The 17,888-nt window shown below is 40.9% G+C and overlaps 1 protein-coding gene across 1 annotated transcript in view; it reads left to right on the top strand.

Moving 5' to 3' along the window:
- The window catches only part of ERMAP (erythroblast membrane associated protein (Scianna blood group)), a 49,817-nt gene that overhangs the window by 21,865 nt on the left and 10,064 nt on the right, over positions 1 to 17,888 (top strand). Inside the window, exons 2-4 of the mRNA XM_087447084.1 lie at positions 16,323 to 16,412; positions 16,649 to 16,987; positions 17,249 to 17,530. Of these exons, the coding sequence (XP_087303210.1) occupies positions 16,323 to 16,412; positions 16,649 to 16,987; positions 17,249 to 17,530 (711 nt within the window). The remainder of the gene's footprint in view (positions 1 to 16,322; positions 16,413 to 16,648; positions 16,988 to 17,248; positions 17,531 to 17,888) is intronic.

The raw sequence follows: 17,888 nt of genomic DNA, 5'->3' as shown, positions 1-17,888 counted from the left end.
CTTTAGAATAAAACATGGACTTTTCCCAGGCCCATCTCCAGAGCCCTTCCTGATGCTCCTGCGTGATGCCTGATCTCCCTGAATGGATGGAGGGAGTGTTCCCAGCTAGGAGACTCCAGCTCTGCCGCTGAGGGACAAAGGGCCCCTGATTCCAAAGGTGGTGAGTCCCCCTCTTCATTCTCTTTAGTGCTTTGACTTTCTCAGGATCCTCAGGTTTGATGGAGAAACTTCCTCCTTACTCACAAGAACATTTTCAAGGATGAAACGGGGCTACAGTTAACTGTCACTTGAGCACAAAAGGGGACAAGTGACAAGCGGGCTGGATGAGTTTTATCTAAAGACTCTCATTTAGTTATTATTGCCATTGTTGTTACTACAGTTATTTACTACTGTTAATTACTACAAACATTTATTTGGTCCTTACTGTTAGCCAGGTCCTGTGCTGTATGCTCTCAGACTGATCATCTGTAGATTTGCAGGGTCTTCTTAAGCTGCTTGGAATTATCAAGGGAACTTCTGTTGCAATATGTTTTCTGATTTAGAAGTTTTTGAAATGAAAATGCTTCAAACTGAGAATATAAATGACCGCCTGGGGGAAAATATTTCCAACATATGTACTAGAAAAAATTCATTAGTGTATGAAGAATTTTTTTTTATTGTGGTAACATTAGTTAATAACATTATATAAATTTCAGGTGTACATCATTATATTTTGATTTCTGTGTAGACTACATCATGTTCTCGACCCAAAGACTAATTACCATCCGTCACTGTAAACATGCACCCTTTTACTCCTTTCACCCTCTCCCCTCCCCCTTCTCCCTCTGGTAACCACCAATCTAATCTCTGTGCCTATGTGCTTGTTGTTGTTGTTGTTGTTTAGTATAGGAAGAATTTTGCAAACCACTGAGAAAGAGACAAATGTCTAAATAGAAAAATGGACTAAGTATATAGACAGGTAATTGATAAAGTCCAAATAACAAATGAGTAATCAAAGAAATACAAATTAAAATGAAACACTATTAATTCTTTATAAAGAGATAGCATTTTGTTGCTCATTAAATTGACAAAAATTTTAAAAAAGGTAAAACCCAGTGATGGCAAAGTTGTGGGGAAATAAGCAATTTCATACATTTTTGGTAAATTGATATGACCTTTCCGGAGGGCAATTTGGCAGTGCAAATTAAAAGTCTCTCCATTTTATTTATTTATTTTATTTTATTTTTTTTTTTTAAAGATTTTATTTATTTTACTTTTTCCCCCCAAAGCCCCAGTAGATAGGTGTATGTCATAGCTGCACATCCTTCTAGTTGCTGTATGTGGGACTCGGCCTCAGGATGGACGGAGAAGTGGTGCCTCGATGCGCACCCGGGATCCGAACCCGGGCCACGAGCATTGCAGCGTGCGCACTTAACCACCAAGCCACAGGGCCAGCCCAGTCTCTCCATTTTAAAGATGGGAAACTCAAGGCATAAGAGTTTAAGTGATTTGCTTAAAGTTACAAAATCAAACCAAGACTACGACTAAGGCTTCTTCTTCTTCTTCTTCTTTTTTTTTTTAATATTTATTTATTTACTTACTTACTTTTGTGAGGAGGATCAGCCCTGAGCTAACATCCATGCCAATCCTCTTTTTGCTGAGGAAGACTGGCCCTGGGCTAACATCTGTGCCCATCTTCCTTCACTTTATACGAGACGCCATCACAGCATGGCCTGACAAGCGGTGCCTCAGTGTGCGCCCGGGATCTGAACCTGGGCTGCCAGCTGTGGAGCGCACGCACTTAACCACTACGCCACGGGGCCGGCCCCAGGCCTAAGACTTCTAACTCCGGTCCTCAATCCACTATCAACCGTAGCAATGCTTATAATGGCAATGAGTTTGAGAGGAACCTGAATATCCTACAATATGGAATTATTTTTTAAATTCTTGCACATCCATGATGGAACACTGAAGTCATTAAAAGAATATTTGATGGCATGGGAAAATGTAGTGCTTGGTGAAAACATTGAGTATCAAAACAGTACAAAAAGTATGGTCCTACTTTTAAAAAAAGTTAGATGAATGCACAGAAAAAAGTGAAGACACGTCTCTGGGTGGAGGAATTACAGATGATTTTAAAATTTTTGTCCTTTTTTTCTTGTAATTTCCCAATTTTCTATAATAAGTAGGATAGAAAAGGTAATAAATTTTATTGGATAAAAACTGTAAACTAGCTGAAACGCCGTGGGGCTGTCCTGGAGGTGAGTTGGAGCTGGCTGACTGCTGTGTGCCTGTCAGGGCAGGGAGAGCCCATCCCAGAGGGCAATGTGAGGGGCTCACAGAGTCTGAGGGAACTTGAGGCCACAGACCAGGGGAAATAGTGAGAAGACAGGGCTTTTAGTTCCTTGAAGTAGGATAGATACAAAGAAAAAATTAAAATTCTAGACATAACAATGAAAAAATACATATTTACATGTAACAATGTATTGGGGACCAGGTGTATTATAGGTGACTTATAGCAAAGGAGGAACCTAGACAGTGATGATGGAAGACTCTCACTCACCGTCTGTTCACTCTTATTTTTTCAGTCTTTTTCTTCCTGGTTTCTCCTCTACGGTTTTTTAGTTTTTGCTATTGTTCTTTGGTTTCTTCTCCCCATCTGACTTGGAAACTTCCATTGAATACCATGGTTCTCCTTCACCATTGCTCTGCCCGCTGAAGGCTCTCAAAATTAGAATCTGACTAATCCTCCTCTTAATTCAATACTTTTTAAAATCTTAGGTATTGAGTTTCCAAGTTAAGTTATTTCTAGCAGAGAGCTGCAAGTTAGATACACATTCTTGAAATATAACTTTTTGTTTTCATGAACCAGAAATGTGGCATATTGGAGCCAGAAAGGAATTTAAAGCTCCTTCTAATCAAAATTCCTTAATTAAATTAATTTTTTTTGCTCAATTTATTTTTGTTTACATACTTTTCATTATTATATTACACTTTATTAAGTCAGGAAATAGAGGGGAGAGAAAGCTGCCCACATTCCCACCACCTTAATTATTAACAACTACTATTCATATTTTATGGGACTTCCTTTTAGCTCCCTTCTTACACACTCTTTAGTGTAGTTATAATCATTGTAAACATATTATTTTGTATTTTTCTTTTAACACATCATTATTAGTTTTCATTTGAAACATAGGCTTGATGAACCATCATTTGCTTAGTCATTTCCTTACTGATGGACCTGTAGATAGTCCAGTTTTTCACTGTTATAAAAATACGACTGAGATAATGTGACCTTTTATATTTTAGATTTTTTCCTTAGAATATATTTCCAGAATATTTCTTATTGGATCAAAAGGCAAATACATTTCCTTACCTCTTGTTATTTCCCAATTTACAATGAACTCAGCGAATGTAAGTGAACCTCCCACTTTAAAGTTGGGAAACTCAGGGCCTAAGAATGTAAGTGATTTGCTCAAAGGTACAAAGTCACACAGTTTGTTAGGGACCAAGCCAAGACTAAAACCAAGCCATCTGACTCCAGCCCTCAGTCCACTAGGGATACGAGCTTTTCTTTTGCCTTTGGTTTTTATTTAGCCTTAGAGTCTTGGGAATTTTCCCATTAGCTTACTTTTTGCTCTTTTCAGATGAGATTGTGACTGAAACTCACACCTTTACTAAAAAGTTAAGATGTATCCCACTAGTCACACTCTATATAACAATAGCAGAATACACTTTTTTTTTCAAGACACATGAAACATTTACCAAAATTGACCATATGCTAGCATATAAAATAAGTCAATAAGTTGAAAAGGATTCAAGTCATACAGAGTGTGTTTTCTGGTCACAATGGAATTAAATTAGAAACCAATAACAGAAAGACATCCTGAAAATTCCCAAATATTTGGAAACTAGATAACACACTTCTAAATAACCCATAGGTCAAAGAAGAAATCAAAAGGGAAATTGGAAAGTATTTTGAATGTAATGAAAATGAAAACGACTACATATAAAAATTTGTGAGATGTCACTAAAACAACATCTAGGGAGACATTTATTGTACTAAATGACTGTATTAGAAAAGAGACCTCAAATCGAAGACCTAAGCAACAACAAAAAAAGAACAAATTAAACCCAAAGTAAGCAGAAGAAAGGGAGTAATAAAGATCTGAGCAGAAACCAATACAATGGGAAACAAAAACCTTAGAGAAAATCCATGAAATCAAAAGCTGGTTCTTTGAGAAGATCAATAAAACCAATAAACTTCTAGCCAATATGATCAAGACAAAAGAGACACAAATTACAGATATCAGGAGTAAGAGAGGTGACATCACTACAGATTCTAACTAATTAAGCAAATTCCTTGAAAGACCCAAAATACCCAAGCTCACTCAAGAAGAAATAGATAAGCTGATATTTATTAAAAAGATGGAATGTGTAGTTGGCTTCACTGGTGAATTCCATCAAGCATTTGTGGAACAAATAATACCGGTACTGCATAAACTCTTCCAGAAAGTTGAAGAGGGGAGAGTCCTGCTCATCTCATTCTGTGTGAGCAGCATTACTCTAGTCACCCAAATCAGAAAAAGATAGTACAATAAAAGTACTGACCCACATCCCTCATGGACATAGAGGCAAAAATTCTTAAAATTTAAATAAATTTTATCCAAAGATATAGAAAAAGGATACTACATCATGACTGACTGGGGTTTATCCCCAGAATGCAAGGTTGGTATAACATTCAAAAAAATTGATCAGTGTAATTTACTATATTGACAAACTAAAAATCATATGATCATTTCAATAGATACAGAAATATCATTTGACAAAATGTAACATCCATTCCTGATAAAAACTCTCAGAAAACTAGGAATAGAAGGGAATTTCCTTGACTTGATAAAGGGCATCTATGCAAAGCTTATGGCTAACATTATACCCAATAGTGAAAGAAGGAATGTTTTCCAGTAGGATCAGGAACAAGGCAAGGAACCAATGCAATAAGGGAAGATAAGGAAATAAAAGACATCTAGATTACAGAGGAAGAAGTAAGACTGTCTTTATTCACAGATATGTGATCACCTTTGTAGAAAATCCTGTGGAATCTTCAGAAATGCTACTAGAACTGAGAAGTGGGTTTAGCAAGGTCACGGATATAAGACCAATATACAAAAATCAACTGTATTTTTATATGCTAGTAATGAAAAGTCAGAAATTAAAATTAATAACGTAATACCATTTACAATACCATCAAAATATTAAACACTTAGGAATAAATTTGACAAAAGATGTGTAAGATCTATACACTGAAAACTATAAAATACCGCTGAGAAAAATTAAAGATCTAAACAAGTGGGGAGATAAACCATGTTCATTGGCCAGAACACTCAATATTGTGAAGATGTCAGTGGTCCTCAAATTGTGTCGTGTATGTTGAACTTTAGGAAGTGAAATCATAATTTGTATTTATTAGAGGAACTTTCTTCATAAAGGAATTCCATGATAATCACTCTGAAAAGTGAGGAAGTCATTTGTCCATTTTGTAACTCATGATACAAGGCTATGCATTCATTCATTCATTCATTCATCTATTTATCCATGTTTTACATTCTACCTACTTCCAGAAAGAATCCTGTCAGTTTACTTGCACAATACCCTGGTGTATGCCTGATTGCCTTTCCTGTTCTTAGTGTAAAATGAGGAAAATAACACCTACTCCTCAGGGTTGTTGTCAATACCAAAGACATTATATGTAGAGTACCTACAGATACAACAAATGGGAGCTATTATTAATACAGAACAATATTAATAATTCAAAAATATATTTATAATTCAATGTTAATTCAATCCTACATTAATATATTGTTGATTATTATCATATTGATATAATATACATTAACTGACACCATGATGGAAGGAGGGGCCATCTTGGCCGCCCTGATCAGGAGAATAAGTCCTGGAGATCAGTATGGTGACCAGACAGTTATTTCATCCATGTAATAAAATATGAAATAAAAGACCTGGCAGCACTTCTTAATTTTCTACTCAAAGCTGTGAGGAGGAGGGCCTGCCTCCTGGGCTCTATGTGCCTTTGCCTAAAGCGTTTCTTCTCCTTCCTCTCCTTCCCTTCCTGGTCATCCTCCTCCTCCTCCTTCTTTTAATATATTTGTTTTCCAATAATCAAAGTTATACATGTTCAAGGTAGAAAATTTGGAAAATACACAAGGAAAACCGTAAAGATCACCTTTAATCCCCATTCCCACCCCCAGAAGTAGCCACTCCTTGGTATCTACCTGCCTTTTTTCTAAAGGGAAGATACATTTTCTTTAGGGAGATACACCTTCTCCCTAAATTGTATCATACTATGCATAGTTTTTCAAAGTTATTGTTTCGGTTAGAGTGAAAATTTCCCAGTACTATTTTTTTTTTGCGTGAGGAAGATCAGCCCTGAGCTAACATCCATGCCAATCCTCCTCTTTTTGCTGAGGAAGACTGGCCCTGGGCTAACATTTGTGCCCATCTTCCTCCACTTTATATGGGACGCTGCCACAGCATGGCCTGACAAGCGGTGCCTCGGTGCGCACCCGGGATCTGAACCCCGGGCCGCCAGCAGTGGAGCGCACGCACTTAACCTCTACCCCATGGGGCCGGCCCCTCCCAGTACTATTAGATTGTTCTATCATGTGCTTATGAAATGCTGCATAGTATTTCAGTGCAAGAATGTACCATAAATAATCATTCCCATTTTAATGGACTTTTAGGCTGTTTTTGACTTTTCCTTTTCTTTTTTTTTTAAAGATTTTATTTATTTTTTGCCCCCAAAGCCCCAGTAGATAGTTGTATGTCACAGCTGCACACCCTTCTAGTTGCTGCATGTGGGACTCGGCCTCAGGCTGGACAGAGAAGTGGTGCCTCGATGCGCACCCGGGATCCGAACCCGGGCCACCAGCATCGCGGCGCGCGCACTTCACCACCAAGCCACAGGGCCAGCCCGACTTTTCCTTTTCATAAATAACTGTGACGAGCATCCTTACCATCAAATCCTTATGCACATCCTTACTTATTTTTGTAGGATTCTTTCCTGGAAGTGAAATTACTGGATTAAAACTTTTGCGCATTTGTAAATCGTTTAATACTTATTGCTAAATTATCCTTATGAAAGTTGTTTAGCAACGAACCAGAGTCAGTATGCCCACACGTGTGATAACTCTGGGTATTATTTTCTTCTAATGTTTGATAATTTGAAGGAAGACAAGTCACATCTAACTGTGGTCTCTGTACTCTCTGATGACTGGAAAGTGATGCCCTATACAGGCGTCCTCCTCTCCTGGGCTGGTCTGCTCCCACAGCCGCTTTCCCTGGATCTGTAACGTGGTGTGTGCTCCTGGAGTCCCCCTCCTGAGCCACCTCAGCTGCCCTCGGTACACAGAGTGACTATCTGACGTGAGGACCTCATTTGCCTTTTTATTCTCAGAACCGGGGACAAATCACTTCACATGTATGTTCTATGAATCCCCACTATAGCCCTATCTACGAGGTAGGTCCTGTTATTAACTTCATTGCACGCGTGAATGAGAGGGGACCTGGTGCGGTGAGCTAACCTGTGACACAGCTAGGAAATGGCCGAGCCAGGGCTTGACCCCAGGCTCGTCTGCAGCCCTTCCTCTTCCTTCTCTTAAACTCTCTGCATCTAGGAAGGTAGCACCGTGGGGGGGGTCTTTGATTTCTGGTGGTCCTGGCACAGCTTGGAGCTCTGTGTCACTCTGGGCATGTCTATCCAGGATGTTTCAAAAGCACTTTCTAGTTTAGGGTTTTGGGAATTGGGGTGACTGCAGGGAGTCCTGGGCCCCGCCTACTCTACCTTCAGCCATAACTGATAAGATAGAGAGCTTTTCTTGTTTACCTAACTTCTCTTGTTCAGTTTCTGAATGGCTGGTCATCTGTGGGAAAGTGGTGGGATACAGGCAAAAAAATTCCTTCTAACTGTAATCCTAACTCACTATGTCCTGGGGTTACACTGTGTTTGCAACACTGGGGGATTAGAGGTGTGTGTTATATACATCATGATTAAAAAACAAAAACAACCCTAAACCAATGTGCTGTTTTCCGTGAGAAAAACAGAATTGGAAATTTGTTCAAAGCTTAAATCCATCTTCAGCTTCCCAGCCTCCCTTCGACAGCCCCACCTCCTCCAACTCCCATTTTGCCCTCTTCCAAGACCTTCAGGGGCCTGGCTCGATGACTTCCACAAAATCTTCTCTTTGGAAAGGATTTGAAATCTTGGAGAGAATTGAAGAGATGTTGTCTCTTCCTGGAGTGTCTTTACACTTAAACTTCACCCCAGTTGCGGCATGCAAGATTTGTTTCCTGCTAAAGGAATTGCAGGCAGTAGCAATTAGGTGGGGAAAGAAGTTTATGGTAATGTCCATGCAAAATAACCAATAACTGTTCTATAGATAAGAGAAATAAGCTGAGTTTACTTGAGCTAGAGTGCGGATTATAACCCGGGAAGGCCTTAGAAAGCATTCTGGAGAAGCATGGTTTTCAGCACAGTCTTACGTCTTTTTAGAACAAAGAACATACATTAAGCAGACCCAGGATACATTTTCATCAAAATTTCAAAAGGTATTCAGTTGCAAATTAGCAGGTCAACATGACCGTATGTCAGGAAAGGGACTGATCCGGGAATTACCAACAGGGCGTTACCAGTAAGATGTAGCAGGGGAAGTATGAGTTCTCACCGTAAGAGAGTGCATTCTTTACTTTAATGGTCAAGCAGATGTACAATGTATGTTTGATAGGCCGTAAGTCAGGATTTTTAGTTCAAGCCGAATCAGATTTGAACGTGAATAGTTACCCCATATACCTCAATATGTGAGAATCTCTTGTCATTTCCCCCTTTGATCAATAATCTTTTGATAGAAAGCATTGCTGATCAAAGTATTATCCCTCGGTGCCAAGGTGGTTGCTGCCTGCCCTGGGTCCATCATGTCCCTCGGTGCTAGGCTTTTATTTCATTGATTTGCCCAGTTATCCACGTTGGCAAATAGTCAGATATAGTGGACAAGCATAGAGGTGTGTATTAACAGGAGAAGTGTTTCACAGGTTACGTAATTTGTTAACTATTTTTAGATTATTGCACAAACATTGCAAATGTGCTTTTACATGACCTCCTATAGTTACATTGTTTATAACAATTATAGAAAGGTAATACAATGCTTGAAGTGGTTAGCTTAAAAATGAATTCTTAGGCATAGCCTTAATAAGAAAGGGAGATTCGTCCAGCGTTGTAGGATCGATCAACCATCTCAAGTCGCTGAGCAATCAGTAATTAGTTTGAATTTTGTGACTAATACAACAATTCCAGGGAGTAATAGAAATAGAAATTGCAATCTGGGTTGCAAATGGAAGCCAATACCAGAAGGGAGCCAACTAAACAAATCAAGACTGGGTGTAGGATTGCTTAAGGCACTCACCTGTTTTTCTCATGTGCTTTAGCAGAGATGATACATTAGAAGATTGTCAGCTATAAAAACACAGCATTCCATTTGAATGATATATATGTACCACCTTGGGATGCTGTAAGAATATCTAAGGCCACTCTATTTTGAAGGACAGCCTTTCTCATTAAAGACATCTCAGTATCTAATAAGGTTATACCTGCTTGACTACTGTTAAGAGCTTCTGTATGTGATATGACATCCTCTAGCCCCTGAAGGGGTTCAGGGCAGGCCACCCCAAGATGTGCCACTAGGGTATGTGGGTTATTTTGAGCTGAAGACAGTAAAGGCTCAGAAGACTGAAAGAAACTTTGACCTCCCCCCGACTAACTGCCTAAAAGATTTAAGATAGAAGGCTTGTCCCCAGGACAGACCAACACCATAGTTAACTCTGGGTATGGATAGACTGGGAGCGTCCTTGCTAAGCCCATTCTTATCAAAGTTCTGTTTACCAAACATTTACATTTGTAAGGGAAATCTCCCTTTGTAAAGGTATCTCCCTTTCTGTACTGGGAAGAAGGGGGGATGACCTTATCTCTAGAAACTCTTATCAGTGCAGAAGATGAGGCCTTAAATCTGCATAATAACCTTACTCTTGTTTACTGTGCTTTTCTGGTAGTCTCCCATAGCTGACTCCCTCCACCCCCAACATCCTCCTTTGTCTTTAGCTGAAGATGGTATTTAAGATGAGAGCCTCTGCCATTTTGGAGAGTTACCCAGTGGGTCTCTCCCATGTATACATGTTATAAAGCTTTGTTTGATTTTCTCCTGCTATTCGATCTCATGACAATTTAACTTGTACCCCAGCCAGAAAGGACTCAGAGTGGGTAAAGGATATGTCTTCCTCCTCTTCACCCTAAAGAAGGAACAAATATAGCTAGCTGCTTGGTGGTCATATCAGTGGAACACTGAAAGAGCCCATCTGGCCTTAAAGAGAGGAAGATTGGCAACAGCTGTTAGTTCAGTGTGAACCCTTCCCTGCATCCAAGAGAAACTCAAGGTGCAGTGTTTTAGCCATCCAGGCAGTATCCAAGGCCAGAGATTTGTTCCACATAACCACTGAGTTCCATCAGGAGTCACTCAATAAATGTCTGGCCTTTGAGACCAGTCTGTTCCAAATCAATCACTTTCTTTAAGTATGATAGTATTTTGATAACCTTAAATGGAACAATTATAAAATAGGTATACAGTTTAAGCATAACAATGGTTTAAATGGGGAGATTTAAGATTGGGAATACAAGCCTGGTCCAGAGTCTTGGGACAGCTGTCTACAACAGATGCCATCTTCTTCTCATCCTGGGTTGGAGATATTTGCATTGGTCAGCTGAAGTTTGGTATCAGACATAGGAACTAAAACCTACTCAGGAGGAGAAGTTTTTTTTGTTATGAGAAATGTGAATCTATGAGTCTGTGCCTTTTGATTCTGTAGCGCATGAATTGGTTAAAAGTACCTGGTGTGGTCCTTTCCAACAGGGCTGCAAAGAGTCTTTTATTTGATGAGTCTTCTGATAAATAAATTCTCCAGGTTACAGTCCATGATCCTTAAGGTCTGGGAGCTCTCTGTGAAAAGAATCCACTACCAACCTCTCTCTCTTTTTTTTTTAAGTGCTTCAATGTGACCTTGACAATAATTAAGACATTTCCTTTAAGCAAAGTTGGGTCATACATTTCTCTGTCTAATTGCATAGGCCGTCCAGTTATTATCTCAGAAGGAGACAGCTGATGTTTACCAAAGGGTGTAGATCTAAGATTAAAGAGCACTAGCAGAAGAGCTTTTGACCACGAGAGATTAAATGCCTTTGAAAGTTTTCCAATTGAGTTTTGATTGTGCTGTTAGTTCTTCCACCAATCCTGAGGATTGGGGGTGGTAAGCACAGTGGAAATGCTGCATTATTAGCCAAATGTTACAAATAGATTTATCCAGTGAAATGAGTTCTCTCGTCCCTATGTAACTCAGTAGGAATTCCCCAAACAGGAATTATTCTCTCCAGTAATAATTTGTCTAAAGCCATTGCTCTGCAAGGAAAGGCCTCAACCCAATGTGAGAACACATGGGTCATTACAAGATATATTTATATCCTTGAGATGGTGGCGTTTGGACAAAGTCCAATTGCTGTACCTCAAAGAGTCCCTTAAGAAGGAGAAAGTCGCCTGGTGATTCATGAAATAGTTTCCCTAGATTATATTTTGGGCATAAAACACAATGAGTGTAGGCTTTATGAGCCACTGTGGGAAAGAGTATCCAAAAGTATTGTTTTCCCCACAAAATTACCTTTTCAGGTGCCCCATGGGTTAATTGGTTAACTGGAGCAGTGGCAATTGTGCTCCAACAGGTACTATGGGTTTTTTATTGGACCCAAACCACATCTGTGGGGGGGGGGGTCTCAAAAATTCCCCCTTTTGACTGCCATGTCTGTTTATCTTCTTCCGTGGCAATTTCTTGAGCCTGTAGAAGGAAATCTTTTACTGGGTTAGCAGAGTTAATGCAAAGTAGCAGGCATTCTCGAGGCTGAACAGCATATCCAGCTTGATAATGTCTTGCTTATCATTTAAGTAAGACCCGTCTGTAAACCAAATTAAATAGAATGCAGTCACGGTCTTTTCCCCTTGTGATGTTGGAGGCAAGGTAGCAGGGTTAAAATAGTGAATAATATTTACCTACGCAATATAACCTAAGAAGGTTTCTCATTTACTTGACAATGCTTCCCACGCAATTTAGCATAAAAAACAAGCCTAATTAGTTGAGTATCTCCCTCTTTATGGGAAGAGAGAATAAATTTCTTTGAGAAGTCCCAGGGCCCTTTGAAAATTCTCAAAGAAAAAGTCAAAAGAGAGACTTTACGTGAAACAATGCTTAGTTATCCACTCAAACAAAGTGACAACAGAAACAGTCAAGGGCAAACAGAGCATTAAACAGTCAAAAAAAAAAAAAAAAAGCCATAATAGAAAGACCTCAGTCTTTTGAATATAGGAAATTACCTTGACAAAACATAGATCTCTGTCGCTTAGGTAAACTTACTCAAAGGTAAAGAAAACCTTTTTATATACTAACTTCTTTATCAAGAGCAGACTAAGAGTTTAAGAAAATTATCCTTTTAAGAGAAAGAGAAAACCAAATTCTAATTTTTGTACTAGCTTACTTCTGATATTAAAACTTATTTACTTAATTAAATTTAATTTACTTTTAGCCAACTGACCATGCACAAAACTCTTTTCTCAGGGTTCCTCTTCAACAAACCTTCTATAACTTTCTTTTCAGAATTTGTCCCATGCCTTTCTTTTTTTCCTCCTAGTACTTTGGGACAAATTTATCTTTCTTAACCAACAAAAAAAATATTTTCATTCTTATACCTTCTTTACTGAAAATACATCTTTCCTTGAATACGAAGATGTTTTGCTTAATTTTTAGTAGCTTTAATCACATATATTATAATTTTTAACCCTTAGAAACCTTGATTTTTAGTGAAAACTAAGTAAGCAATTATAAACTTTCTTTTACTCTGGCATTTTGTGGCTTGGCAAAGTTATAAATACCTTTCATAATTTCTAAAAACACATTACTTCATAGCACAATCTTTTAATAAAATATAAGACGTTTACTAATAGACCTAAACACCTTTTAGTTTTCCTGTAGTAAGAAGCCAAGAGTAGGTAAACTTATATTTAATAATTAAAGTCTAATATTTTATCTTATTTGGAGATGATCTAGATATTCAGTGAATTTTTATCATTTAATTTAACCTAGAAACACTTCAAAGTTTCCTGTTACCACAGGGATTTTGGAAGCTATTTTAAGTACATACACCGTAACACATAATTACTGTTAAAAGTTCACTCAACACTCATCTTTTTCACATCTATTTAGTTACTTGTTCCCAGTAATTATTTAGATTGCCTACAAGACTTCATGAGACATTAGACAAAACTAACCATCATTTTAAGTTGTTATTTTTGTTAGCCAGTCTTGTACTAGAGATAACATCAGGTTATCTGACCAACAAATGCAGGATAAAGGCTGCGTGTCTGCAGCCTGTGCAATGCTGACAACTCTGAGGACGTGCCTATTTTTTTTATTGATGTCTTAATAGTTTGTAACATTGTGAAATTTTGGGTTGTACATTTTTGTTTGTCGATCACCACATACATGTCTCCCTTCACCCCTTGTGCCCATCCCCCACCCCCACTGCCTCTGGTGACCACAATACAGTTTTCTCTGTGAGGACATGCCTATTTTAGTCAAACCAACAAACTTAAATAAGCTTTGATTTACCAAAGATTATTTCATATCATGTTAACTTGAAAGACATTTGGGTTAGTTGCACTTAGAAATCATTTTTGTAAGCACTTACTTTAAGCCAGTTAAACAGAGCCCTTAATTTTAGCCATACTATCGGAGGTAAAATATCACGCACATATAACATACATATAGACACACACATAAACAACAGACAGATGCAACAAAGATTTTATAGCCTCTGTTTTAAAAATTTTAGCAGTTTGCATCTGCAAAAGCTTCTTTTCCCATTTTTTTTCTTTCTTTCTTTCAGTCTTAGGAATCTGGGATGCACTAGATATTCCCCTTTTGTTAAGCACTTGCCCAAGTCTCCAGAGTTTGGAGGGGAGGCTGGCGATTAGGGAACTGGTCGGTCTTTTTAGAAGCTTGATTTCTGACTTTTCTTTTGGTTTTGTTTTGCTATAAAGTCTGAACAACATCTAAGGACAGTGTAGTGGGTCAGAAGTGTGTGAAGCTTGTGAGTGTTACTCCCTAAAGAAAGGTTGTAAACACTCTCTTCCGTGCCTCGGTTTTTCCTGCCGGCAGCCTAATACTGTCATGGGGGCTCAGAGTGCGGGTGACCAACCCTCATAAGTGCTTCCCTGGATGAGCTTTTAATTAATTAACGTGAGTGATAGTGGAGTTCCCTATGGGCCCACTATGCGTCCTGAGGATTTGACCCTCCAACACTCCCGCTAAGGTTCTCAGTCACCTGAGAACGCCTTTCAGCTAGGAGGAGCTAATGTCCCTTCTTTTCTGAGCTAAACAAGCTCAAACTCTCATTTCTCTATCAAGCAGTTTGTTCAGACTTCATAATCACAATTTTTTTCCAATATAAAGCCAAATTAAAAAGGTCGGCCTGCCCCATTCACTCCAAAATTCACTCCTGCCCCCTAGGCTCCCCTGGCCTAGGAAATTCCCCCTAGGTTTACCTTTCCTAGGAATTGCCCCCCTAGGTTCCTCTGACCTAGGGTATGTACCGGTACCCCCTTAAGACACCTAGTCTTAAGGTTTGAAACAGCTCATATAAACTCTGGACCATCGACCTAAAGTAAGGAAGTCCAGGTTTCAGGAGAACTCACAAGGGTCACCTGAAGAATGCAGTGATCGGGGCGGTGGGGGGCTCAATGGGCCCAAATGCCAGTTCTGTGTAGATTCCAGGTGGTTTCTGGTGGGTTTCTCTGAAATCCTGCTGCGACTACACCAAGAAATGTTGACACAAAACAACCAATACCCATTCTATAGATTGAGAAATAAAGTGGGTTACTTGAGCCAGAGTGAGGATTATAACCCGTGAAGGCCTTAGAAAGCGTTCTGGAGAAGCACGGTTTTCAGCACAGTCTTATGTCTTTTTAGAACAAAGAATGTACATTAAACACACCCCGGATGTATTTTCATCAAAATTTCAAAAGGTATTCAGTTGCAAATTAGCAGGTCAACATGACCGTATGTCAGGAAAGGGACTGATTTGGGCGTTACTAATAGGGCATTACTTGTAGGAAGGGAAGTATGAGTTCTCATCTTAAGAGAGTACATTCTTTAATCTTAAGCGGATGTACAATGTATGTTTGATAGGCCATAAGTCAGGCTTTTTAGTTCAAGCTGAATCAATTTTGAACCCGAATAGTTACCCCAGATACCTCAATATGTGCGAATCTCTTGTCAGTAAGGAATCCTTTGGGCTCTCCCTGTTGTTAACGCACAGAGGGACCCACACCGCCCAGGGACGACTGTCCTCTTTTAGTTTGATAATAATGACAACAGTGCATTTATTGAGCATTTATTCTGCCAGGCACTTGTGGCAAGTGCTTTACATGCATTATCGCCTTGAACCCTCACATTCACCTGTGACGAGAGGCCCCTTTTAGATCAAGAACTGGAGGCCCACAGATGTTATACAACTGTGCAGGGACACAGAGCTAGCAAATGGGTGGAGCTAAGACTCAAACCCAGGTCTTTCTGACTCCAGACCCCGAGTTGGTAGAATTAGTGCCTTCATGAGGAAACGGAGGGACCTCACTGCCTTGGCTGGTTGGTTTTTGACAGTCAAACTTAAAAAGCTGTCAGGGAAGAGCTGCAGGCTACATTGTGGGTCGGAGATTGGCTCGCAACAGGTGCTTCCCAAGCCTGGCCTGGATCAACTAAATGCAAAAAGAGGCCAGTACTCTGGTGTTTACCTGGTTCGTGTGAGTATAAGGTCTCATTCTTCCAGACTCCTTCGTGTGCCTCCTAAGTCACACTCAGTGTCTCACCCTCCCATCCTTACCGTCCTCCTGACTCAGGCATGTATAGACTTAACCATGATGCCAGCCTCCGTGTTGAGCACTTACCTCCTTCGGTCCTCACAACAATCCTGCAAGGAGGCACAGTTATTATACCCATTTCAAAGATGGAGACACAGAGTCTCAGAGAAGTTAAGTCACAAAGATACACAGAGGTAAGCAGCAGAACTGGGATTCGAACTCCGGTCTGTGTGCTTTCAGAGCGCAGGCTATGCACCCTCCATCTCCGCCCCAGCTCTGACGCTGTACCCTTTCTCACAATCACCAACCCTTTCTGGTGTCTCCTTTTAGTTCTGATGGAGATGGCAAGTTCCTCTGGCTCCCGGCTCCCCAGCTGCCTGATTACGCTTGTTTTCCTCCAGCTGCCCGTGCACGCGTCAGGTAGGAATTGCCGAACCTCCTTCCCTGCCTACAACGTCTGACGATGGAGTCCCAAGAATAAAGAGGCCTGGCCAGAGGCCTCATTTCATCTTGTGTTCTGTTGTTCCCCCAGTCCTTTCCAATACCCTTCCCAGGCGCTGTCCTTCCCCAAGATGTCCCCTCCCTCATCCCTTGGCAAGCTCTTGCTCTCCTGTCCCTCCCAGACGGGTTGTCCCTTTTTTGTCCGCACCGCACAGGGGATGCCAGCAAGTTCCACGTAGCCCCGCTAGGGGGCACAGCCGAGCTGCTCTGCCCGGTCTCCCTCTGGGGGGTCACGGCGGCCCCCGCCGTGACGTGGCTGCGGTCCGCGCCCCCGGGGCGCTCCCAGGCTGTTCACGTGTCCCGGGATGGGCAAGACCGGGAGGAAGATGTGATGCCGCAGTATCAGGGGAGGACGGCGCTGGTGAGAGACGCCCAGGAGGGAAGTGTCACTCTGGAGATCCGCGATGTCCGGCTGGAGGACCGAGGGCCCTACCGATGTCAGGTCCAGATCGGAAACCTGAGTCGAGAGGGCACCGTGACCTTGCAGGTTGCAGGTTAGTCATTTTTAAGTGAGGACTGAGGTGCCCCCAAGATCTGAATCATGGGATGCAGTTACTGCTAGAGGTGGATCTGGGAAGGTATGGGGACGAAGCCAGAGACTGTCTTATCCCATTGCGAGAAGCATGAGGGGCGGAGAGATGGCAAGTGCCTCTCACAGTCATCCCCCCTCACCAGGGGAGGCTGTGGGAGCGGGAAGAGGGCTCTGGCGGGGACCACGCCCTTGCCGAGGCCTGCCAGGCAGCTCTCCTCCCCAGTTCTAGGGTCGGACCCTTACATCCACGTGAAGGGCTTCGACGCTGGATGGATCCAGCTGGTGTGCAGGACGGTGGGATGGTTCCCAAAGCCTTGGGCCCAGTGGAGAGACCCTGAAGGCAGAGTGCTTCCGTCCCTGTCGGAGGCCCATTCCCTGGACGAAGCCGGGCTCTTCGCAACAGCGGTGTCCAGCGCAGTCACGGACAGCACCCTGGGGAATGTGTCCTGCACCATCCGCAATGTGGCCCTGCGCCAAGAGAAGACCACAGCCATGGTCATAGCAGGTAAAAGCTGGGACAGGAAACAGGCTTGAAGTCCCTGGTGGCTCCAGAGAAAACTCCTACCCTAGTGGAGACTTTATAAAGTATTTTCGAATTTTTTAAATTCTAAGAATAACACGTGTTTATGGTAGAAAACTTGAAAAAATATAGACTTTTAAAGAAACTAAAATATGAGCTAGAGTTTCATAAATAGGCAAGAACCACTGCTAACATTTTGGGGCATTTCTTTCTAGACTTTCTTGTATGTATATATCTGAGTGTGCCTGTGTTTATGTGTATGTATTCTTGTGCCTAGGGCTTTTTTCCCCACTTAATATGTTATGAGCATTTTTTTGCCCATGTCCTTGAGTAATTCTTGGCA

The sequence above is a fragment of the Ceratotherium simum genome, chromosome 22 (assembly GCF_057802395.1).
Source record: "Ceratotherium simum simum isolate JZ-2026a chromosome 22, ASM5780239v1, whole genome shotgun sequence".
Taxonomy (NCBI): Eukaryota; Metazoa; Chordata; class Mammalia; order Perissodactyla; family Rhinocerotidae; genus Ceratotherium; species Ceratotherium simum.
The sequence above is the reverse complement of the archived record's forward strand: the minus strand, read 5'-3'. Positions and strand labels throughout refer to the sequence as shown.